The following is a 10,219-nucleotide window of genomic DNA, read 5'->3' on the forward strand; positions in this document are numbered from 1 at the left end:
TGGTTCGCTACATACTTCATTTTTGAGAAGAAATTTACGTCTGTGAACGTGGTTTAGCGTTAGGCCAGAGCAAGGAGTTGGGTAGCCAGGCAAATACAAATGTGCCCTAGTTTCAAAAAAGTCTGTTTCAAACCAGTTGATTTGTACTAATAATAAAACAAGCTGACTTTACGCCTGGCGTGTCCTGTTACCTGTGCACAGGCTACAGGACTGGCCTCAATGTCACAAAGCTATCAAGATATAAAACATTGACACATTGTAAAGATAATGAAACACCGATGTAGCAAGTAAGCAGAGTAAAAACAGTCGGCACTGATTTGAGTTAGTCTTCCAGAATACGGCATTCTGAAAGGATGTTTTAGTGCCTCTATGGCAATTCAGAAAGCTTATTGAATACCTTGATGAATGTATTTGTTTTTTTATGCCCTTGTTTTCTTTCTGCTTGCATTTTGTAATTTCTGTAATTTATGGCTCATTTGTAAAATATACCTTGGACTCTATGACGGATAAAATAAAGGTTAAATTAAAAATAAATAACAAAATGTCTTCGAGCAGGAAAGAAAATCGAGCCCAGTCATAAGTCAGTGGTATAGACTGACGGAGCATTGATTTGAAGACATGGCGGACGACAAGGTTAGTGCCATAAATTGGGGAGTTAAAATCTGAGCTTTTATTCGCAGTTGTAGTACTTGTTTATTAACGTTATTTACCTTCAAGTCTGTTCATTGTAGATAACGTGACCGTGGTTTTGCTAGCTTTATATTTTTGCGTGAGAGCTGTCACGCTAGCCTACTAGCTAGCTAATGTTAGCTAACTACACATTACATTCGTATCAGCAACCTGATTTACTGGTTCATTAGGCAACTGCTGCCGTCATTATGCTGGGTATGATGTCTGTAAGAATGTAGAATATAAACACGATACCCATAAGCCATATTTATGGCCTGTAGAATTCCCATGAGCTGTCAAAGTTGTGCTGTGTTACGCTAGTCTAGAGTAATCAATAGTCGATCAAGAAAGTAAAACAATGTAAACTACTTTAACAAGCATTAGTATCGCCGAATAATGGATTTCGTTTACAATATAGGTAATGTGACAGTAACAATTAGAAGATTTGGATGGAGTATTTTTCTGCCGTTCTGCTGCACTAGGTGAGACAAACTAAAATAGTCCCAATAAGCAAAATGACGTTGAAACGACGCTGGGTTTATACGCGCGGTTATCGACTCTGCGCCTCGAGCATGCGTTTGGGGGCACAGTCGATAGCGCGCTGGACTTCGGGCTAGAAGGTCGAGCGTTTGTTTTCCAGACGCCGAAGTTACGTTAAATGTAGATTTCGAATGAAAGGCGAAAATACGTATTTTTGAAATAGGTATTTTACAGACGTGAATTCGGGTTAATTTTCAGTTCTGAATGACAGTTGAAAATACCTAACTTATAGACGTCTATGTTTGGACCAAATTCAGACCAGACCAAATCTGAACCAAACATGGACGTCCATCACAAGAGACTGCTGAGGGGAGGGACGGCTCCTAATAATGGCTGTAATGGAGCAAATGGAATGGCATCTAACACCTGTAAACAAATGTATTTGAAACAATTCCCGATTCTGCTCCAGCCATTACCACCAGCCCGTCCTCCCCAATTAAGTTGCTACCGACCTTATGTGAAGTCTATGTTTGGGCCAAATTAAGATTGGTCCAGACCGAACAAAATTTTAACCAAACATAAACGTCAAGGCCGGTCCGGAATGCACTAAAGAAAGACGCTGGCGTTGGACAGTGTTTACTGGGGTGTAGGCTACAATGGAATTTTATGAATGCCCATCCATGTGGTAGGCTTACGGTTTCTAAAACAGGCAGTTGCATTGGCTTTATTAGTCCTGATTTCTGTGACTAATCAATTTGGCTATTTAAATTCGGAATATCAGCAACCCAGCTAACTTTATCAGGCGTTAAACTGAGCCTATTTGCAAAAATAATCAATCCGTTTACACAGCGTAAATTCTGATTCTCAATGTTCAGTTTATCAGAAATATACGGATACGAACTTTAAACCACTGATCATGGCAATTTAGCCCACGGGGTGAAACTCATGGAGAGCAGTTGTGAGTATCCTGATTGTCCATTTTACTTTGACCTGGCCCATTTTTAGGATATGTTGTTTAACATGGCAGTGCATTTGTTTATTTGATTGGGCGCCATTTAGGTTAGGCTATTTGCTCGGAGAAACTTGCATGATGTAAAAAGTCTGTCGCATTACATTGTCATGCATTGTAATGCGACGTATTATCCCAGGGTAGCGTCAGCGCCCACCTAAAAAGCCCATATGCCACTGGTTGACAGAAATTGTTATTGTTTCTCGGCAGAAATATGTGCGGTTTTATGTTGTTGCAGGTGAATGTTGGTCAGTTTAGCACAGAAAATGCCGCCCTGGTTAATCGGCCGCCTAATCCTGCCTATTGGGCGGGCGGGCTGGCCCTACTTTCTTGTTTTGAGGCTCACATTTTGGTCCTAAGAATTACTGCATTCTATTTTATTCTCATTGTAGATTTTTTTCTTCCAGTTATCAGTAGCCACCGAGGATATGACCAACCACGCCTATTTATAGAAGATTCATATATTAACTGAAATCCTGTTTGATAAGTATCTTATAGTAATTGACCTTTGACATGTACCACAACAGGACCCTTTGAGACCACTGAAGGACCTGGCAGGGCTCAAGGACCAGCTAGAGGACATTCAGCGGCGTGTGGAGAAGGAAGTACAGGCTGGGATCCCACAGGTCAGATGTCTGACACACATGCAGGCCTTGGGCTGCTTTCACACAAACATGATCTCATACAAACCCTCACTTTTTTGTAGTTGTTATATATCAGGTCTGTATATGTGCAGATAAGAGTACACGTTTTCCATACATCTTGTTAAACTGTCAGATGGGCCTTAGAAGAACATCATATCTGTTTGTTGTGTGTTTCAAACATGAGGGTGACTTTTTGTTGTTCCAGGGTGGCAGTGTGCTGGCCTCTCCTTTCCTTAAGGGCTTCTTGGCAGGATATATTGTGTCTAGGCTGCGATCCTCTGCGGTTTTGGGTGTGATCCTTGGTACTTGCACAGGCATCTTTGCAGCTCAAAATTTTGGCGTGCCCAACATCGAGCAAACCCTGAAAGACTTTTTCAACACTCTAAAAGGACCCGGCAAATAACAGCCCTGGTTCTGGGGGAGAAGATGGATCACTGAACCAATAAACCTGCCCCCTAAAAAAGATCCATTGAACTACTCTACTCCACAGCCTTCAGTTTTAGATTGCACAATGGTACTGAATTTAGAAAAATGATATTTGTTTGTGTGGAGAAATTTATTAAAAACCAATATGGTTGCTTGAATTATGCATCACGTCTTCACAATCATCTCTTGCAATGTGTGCAATACGCCTCAGGGGCTTATATATATATTTTATATTAACTGGAAAGATAACGGTCTTATTTTATGCAATGGGGATTTTACTGATGGAAGTGGGTGCTTTATAGGGGGAGATTTCCTTTGCCTCAGGGCAGCTTTCTATTTGGTCTTGCTTGTAGATTAACCATCCAACCTTGTTATACACAAATTATATTTACAACATACTGTAGTACCCATATATTAAACATGAGAATATTATGTTAATATCTACAAATCTGTTCCTAGCAAGTTCTCTGCCTACGTTCTGACTTTTAGGTCACTGTAAACCCATATTGACCTGCTCCTAGTAGACCAGTCTTTATTGTGTCTGGTTGATAGTTCTGTACACTGAGTACATCACAATGCAGTCTATATAATGGTGCACAGTGACCTCTACAGGGGAACTATCGACCTGCAGTTTGCATCCATATCGGTCAGGTGGTCCTGGCAGGAGTTCCTGTGATTTAGCAAAGTAAATCCATATACCAACTGATATAACCCTGGACATCTGGCTCAAGCATTGCAATTCTATTAATGTTCAGTACTGCCTTCTCAGCCAGAATGAACTACATGGGAGAAGTTTCTGATTTACCACAATACTTGGGACTAGTAAACAATCTTGAGCCATGCGCTATTAGGTTAATGATATTGTCCTCAGGGGGTGGTTTCAAACCTAGCTTCTAGGACCCCCAGCCGTTCCATGTATTTTAAATATGCCACAGCTAGCACACCTGGTTCAACTAAACATCAAACCATTGAATAGGTGAATCAGAATCAGGTGTGCTATTTCAGAGCTACAACTAAACTTAAAAAATGCCAGGGGAGAGATTTGAAAACCACTGCCATTGTTACCAGACTGACAGATGTTGGAGAGCCTAAAAGAATGAGATGCTCACAGTTAATGTTTTTTTTTAGCACTAACATGCAATCTATATCGGTTTAATCTCACAGTGAAATGAGAAATCACCAATAGCAGAGCATTTATAATTGGTTTTCCATACATGAGGTATGATGTCAGTGATGTCTGTTCTTGTTGTGACAAAATGTAGCTGCGCATTTTCTTTTGCTTTGGTTTGTACACTTGAAATGGTATGAAATTTCAATTATATGGCAGCCCTTTAAATAAAGTGTTTCATTTCAGTGGCATTTATTTTGACTTTATTTTATTAGCTAAGCCAACCAAGGTGTAACAGTCATTCTAATCTCAGTTTTATGGTTAGCAGTGAGCAGCAGTTAGTACACCTGGCATTATTATATCAAAATCATAGGTTAATTAAATAGACCCATACAGAAAATACAACAAAAGAGAACTTGTTAGTTTCCAAATCCATGTGCTGGATTATTTAGAATGTCCACAGAATCAGGGCATTCTGAAAGGAAGTGCTTAAATGTAGACATGTCTAGTGGGACAGTTTTACTGGTCCTCACAGCTCACTGGTTTTTACTCATCTGTAAATAAAGAGAAATGTACATTACCAACAGCATAGCCAGATAGTTCCTTACAGCATACAAATGTAGTCAGATGATACTTGAAGAAAGGTCAACGATTAATTGCTTCCTATTTTATTGGAAAATGACATGCCACAAGGGTACTTACCACTCAGCATCACATCAGGTATGGCCATCACATGATTGAGTGCTGCAAAAGGTAGTAATAATGGATGTGAATTAGGGCTGTCAAACTATTATAAGAGTTAATTGCTGGATTTGCTGTGATTAATCGCAAATTCATAATTTGCTTAAATTTAACTTATTTATTTATTTTAATACAAAAGGCATTACAAGAATATTGACGTCTTGATTTTGTTCTAAGTAATGGTAAACAAAATCTAACCTCAACGTAAACTTGTTTTGACATCGCACTGTTGTTTTTAGCTAAATAGATTATGTATTTTGGATGTTTTCAGTGTATTTTGAATGCTTTCAGACTGCAAATTATTGCATAAAATAAAAAGTGCCCTAAAATTACAAAAAGTTGATTTGAGTTAACGGATTAACTCTGACAGCCCCAGTATGAATACTTCATCTAAGAGCATTAATCACAATGGATTAATTCACACAAAAAATTCATTCATATCTATCTTCTCTGAAGAAAGGGAAAGTGAGACAAGTCAGGTCCAAGGAAAATTCCTGATTCATAAGGAAACTTCAGGTTGGAATTGTTTGGTTTCATTTAAATATTTCTGATTGGCTGACTTGATCAGCATCATCAGATGTTAGTGGAAGATTTTCTTGAACACAAAGGGGAACTAAAATATCTTGTCTCTGATGCAACTAAAACAAAAATAGTGCACTTGTTCAAGAAATCAAATGGTTAGTTGGAACTTCTAGGGTCAGTTTGTTTAGAAACAGATTAAGATAACACCTGGACTTTAAAAACTATTCCTACGGAGATTCTCTATTGAGCATGCTTTTTAAGGATATGGCTTATTCTTTGTCTGGGAAACTAGTCCCTGAAGTAGAAAAGAGTGAAGTGGGTCTAGTGTTTATGGGACGCAACATCTGAGTATAATAAAAATAAAAATCCATCTATATTCAACTTCAAAATGAATAATCAACTTCAAACAGGATCTTACCGGATGTGGCGCCGCACCTAGCAGGCCCACTGGTTAGGGTGCCAGAGAGCTGCTTCCCACTGGCATCCACACACCAGCAAAGGGGTGTGGCATCCAGGCACTGCTGGAGCAGGTAGTTGCCCTGCTCATCACACTGGGGTCGGAAGGATTCAATACTTGCTGGCTTCAACCCTGTTGACTCCAGCTGACACTGTGTGGGAGAACCTGATCCTGTGTGGATGATGTTATGTGATGAGAGAGGAAGTGAGATAAAGAGTGGGTGGGGGAGCTTTGAAAGGGGGGTTTACTGGGATGACAGTTGAAATGTCAATGAATAACATTTCATACCTTCCTTTGGCCCTTGGGTAGATGTCCCCTGAAAAAGGAAGCCGAAAGACAGAACTGAGAATAAAGGCATATTCAAGAGACTGCTAAGCATGCTAATCATGGTTTAACATGTCATTTCTATAGCTGAAGACTGACCTCATCAGCAGACCCATCGATCAGCAATGGCATGGTGTTCATGGGCACATGCAGCTTCATGGGGACAGCAGCTGTAGACAGAAAGAGAGAAACTTTCATATACATTTACAAAGTTTAGCCTACATAAGATACAGTATCTTTTTGAGTGGTAGTTCACTCATTTCCTGTTCAAAAGGCTCCAAATAAAGGGTGTAGCTCTGATAGCCATTAGCTAACACTAGAACTTTACAGGACCAGGTCCTGAGGGGAACATATCGTCTCACCAGCGTGCCCTTGACTCAGCTCCTTCTTCAGGGATTTGCTCTCTTCCTGCAGGTCTTTAAGGTCGTTCTTCTGGCCCAGGACGAAGTAGGCCGTCAGAGCCTGACCAGCAATGAGCAGGCAGGCCAAGAGGGTGAAACCAGCTATCTTGAAGGCCCTCTTGTTGGACCCTCTGTGAGGAGACAGAATATAGAAATTGAGAACATGATGGATACTTTATTGCTTTGTTATGAGTCTGATGGATGGGACTTTTCGTATAATTCCGCTATTACAGTAATCAATATAAATGTGTATGTGGCAACAAAAAAAAGAGTTTTGAATCAATTACTAGACCATACTAAATCATACCTTCTTTATGACGGTAAATTATTTTCACAACAAAAATGATGACGTCAGGGGTTGCTGGGCAGACAACCTTTTTAAGTTTAAGGAATTTATCTAGATTCTAAATCACATTTAAACAAAGATAAAATCTATCAGCGTATACATACCCAATTTATGTAATCACAGATTAAAACTAATACTGCTCAAGAATGTGTATATCTAGATAGGCGTTTGGACAGCGTAGTAGTGATGATCATGCTTTTTAGTTTGGCAAAAAAAATTACATTTTTGTCAGTTTGATCATTGTTTCCTTTCCCCTGGGAATACTTTTTTTTTTTTTTACATAAAACGACTTATTTCAAATTACCCTGTAAATGTTAGAAAATTATAATAAAGACATTGACAAGTGAAACGGGTATGTAATATTCCTTACTCTGCTGTAGTTCCTACATTAATTGCGGTCTGCTCGCTGGAAGCTCCGACGAGGGGCTGTCTCTCTGGCTCAGACATCCTGTAGCAGTCTCTCTGTTACAACCTTTTAAAGGGGGGTTCAATCTGAAATGGCTCACCCAAAACAGACACAGTTTATAACCTGTCCGAGGAGAAGGGAATTTTGAGATTGGTCAAATTCAAGGAAAGTCCCTGACACATAAAATAAACTCAGGTTGGACAGTTTGGTTTCATTAAATTATTTCTGATTGGCTGACTTGATCAGCGTCAGCAGTTGTTGGTGGCATATTTTATTTCACACAAAGAGGAACTACAATATTAGGTGTCTGCAGCAATTCAACCAGAGAGGAAGAGGCGAAGCGAAGCATAACTGGGCCCAAAATCTGTCTTCTCCAGCAGGTGGCATTTCTTTGTTTTATTCGCTCACCAAGCGAGTCGTTTTTGCTGGAGGTCAATGGGAGTTTTGAATTTGATTAACGAAAAAAGTAATTACTTATTTGCTACGTATGTCTTATTTGATCTAATATACATTTCGTAATGTTCAGGTTGTCACGAGTGTACTGATATAAGTAGGACACGTGACATCCCAGCCACGTTGAGAAAAACACTTTATATCGGAGTTGTGCCTGTCCACACGCGTATTTTCCCTCTCATTAACTATAATTCATTGTTAGAGCTGCCACTTAAGTATCTGGTCAATATAATGGATAACCTGTGACTAAACCGTAAACAATATACTTGTTAAAGAGATCAAATGGTTAGTTGGAACTTCTAGGGCAGGATTCCCAGAGAGATTAATGCTGGCCTAAAAAAACGATTTAAATTAAGATTCTCCATTGACCATGCTTTTTAAGGATTAGCCTTAATCTGTGTCCGGGAAACCAGCCCATAGAGAAAAGTGAAGTAGGTTTTGTGTTTATGGGACCCAACATTTGAGTATAATACAATCCCTCAATGTGTACTGTTTAGGTATGGATTTACTATTCTTGTCTGGTTTAGAGGTATATTTGTTGCGCACATATTGCTGTATTTAATGTGTCTATTGTTTTTACTATGTACTGCAAAATTAATTGCACCTCAGGGATAATAGACTCTTCTCTAATAAGGGGAATTGTCAGAGAAAATTGGATGGGCATTTACCTGTCTGACAATGGTATTCCCCTAGTAGTGTCACGTTTAGAAATCTCCCAGAGATAATTTACAGTAATTTTACTTTAAAACATGCAAAACATGAACCAGACTTAATTATTTGGAACCAATGATTAGTATATTGGACGAAAAGTCAAAAAGGTGGTCAATGAAGGGTAATAGCCCAAATGAGTTTACACTACAAAGCCGTTACAAAGGTCGCATTCCCCTGCTCAGATGTTGCATGCATCAACTAATGATTGTGTGCCTCATCGACTGACAGATTGCTGTAAGATGTTGTTAGCCGGTATGTAAAATACCAAATCCAGGCGTTGTAAGATCTGGCATGCATCAGCAACGCCTGGGCAGAGGAACGTGAAAAGATCTGTGATTGGTCAAAAGACACATTTGTTGAAAGAAGTCAGAATTGGGCTGCCTGTGTAAACTCAGGGGCGACAGGTAGCCTAGCGCAGAGTTTCCCAAACTCGGTCCTGGGGCCCACACTGGGGGCACGTTTTGTTTTTTGCACTAGCACTACACAGCTGATTCACTACAACAGTAGTAGGCCTAATTACCAACAATGACGAGACCGCCTAAAGGGAGTAGGTGAGGGCCCTGGCAGAGTGTTGCCAGGAAAATAATCTCTCCCTCAAAGTCAACAAAACAAAGGAGCTGATTGTGGACCTCAGGACACAGCAGAGTGAGCACGCACCCATCCACATCGACGGGACCGCAGTGGAGAAGGTGCAAAACTTCAAGTTCGTTGGCGTACACATCACGGACAATCTGAAATGGTCCACCCACACAGACAGTGTGGTAAAGAAGGCGCAACAGCGTCTCTTCAACCTCAGGAGGCTGAAGAAATTTGGCTTGGCCCCTAAGACCCTCACAAACTTTTACAGATGCGCAATTGAGAGCATCCTGTCAGACTGTATCACCGCCTGGTACGTCAACTGCACCACCCACAACCTCAGGGATCTCCAGAGGGTGGTCCGGTCTGCCCAACGCATCACCGGGGGCACACTGCCTGCCCTCCAGGACAACTAAGTCACCCGATGTCACAGGAAGGCCAAAAAGATCACCAAGGACATCAACCACCCAGGCCACGGCCCGTTCACTATCTAGTCACCAGCTACCATCTAGAAGGCAAGGTCAGTACAGGCGCACCAAAGCTGGGACTGAGAGACTGAAATCAGACTTCCATCACTAGCCATCACTAGCCGGCTACCACCCGGTTACTCAACCCTGCACCTTAGAGGCTGCTGCGCGATATACATAGACATGAAATCACTGGTCACTTTAATAATGTTTCCATTCTGTTTAACTCATTTTATATGTATATACTGTATTCTATTCTACCCTATTTTAGTCTTTGCCATGCCTACCTTGCTCGTCCTAATATTTATATATTTCTAAATTCCATCCTTTTATTTTTTAGATGTGGTGTATTGTTGTGAATTGTTAGATACTACTGAGCTAGTAACACAAGCATTTCGCTACTCCTCCAGTAACATCTGCTAAATATGTGTATGGGGGGGGGGGGGGGTCTATCCCCCTTTCTCAATAGACATGTCTAT

General features: G+C 40.5%; 2 protein-coding genes across 2 annotated transcripts; one reads left to right on the plus strand and one right to left on the minus strand.

Annotated features, from left to right (window-relative positions):
- The first annotated feature begins 12 nt into the window (after positions 1–12).
- LOC129863521 (SLC35A4 upstream open reading frame protein-like) lies at positions 13–4,581 on the plus strand. The gene is made up of 3 exons (XM_055935569.1): positions 13–633; positions 2,686–2,784; positions 3,008–4,581. The coding sequence occupies exons 1-3, from the start codon at positions 619–621 to the stop codon at positions 3,203–3,205; spliced, it is 312 nt and encodes a 103-aa protein (XP_055791544.1). The 5' UTR covers positions 13–618; the 3' UTR covers positions 3,206–4,581.
- A 1-nt stretch (position 4,582) lies between these two features.
- On the minus strand, positions 4,583–7,714 carry cd74b (CD74 molecule, major histocompatibility complex, class II invariant chain b). The gene is made up of 7 exons (XM_055935568.1): positions 7,498–7,714; positions 6,743–6,912; positions 6,480–6,550; positions 6,345–6,372; positions 6,018–6,227; positions 5,039–5,080; positions 4,583–4,890 (listed from the first exon to the last, which is right to left on the minus strand). Exons 1-7 carry the CDS (start codon positions 7,572–7,574, stop codon positions 4,883–4,885), a joined length of 606 nt encoding a protein of 201 aa, XP_055791543.1. The 5' UTR covers positions 7,575–7,714; the 3' UTR covers positions 4,583–4,882.
- Positions 7,715–10,219: the final 2,505 nt, after the last annotated feature.

This window comes from Salvelinus fontinalis, chromosome 10, assembly GCF_029448725.1.
Source record: "Salvelinus fontinalis isolate EN_2023a chromosome 10, ASM2944872v1, whole genome shotgun sequence".
In the NCBI taxonomy this organism is placed as follows: domain Eukaryota; kingdom Metazoa; phylum Chordata; class Actinopteri; order Salmoniformes; family Salmonidae; genus Salvelinus; species Salvelinus fontinalis.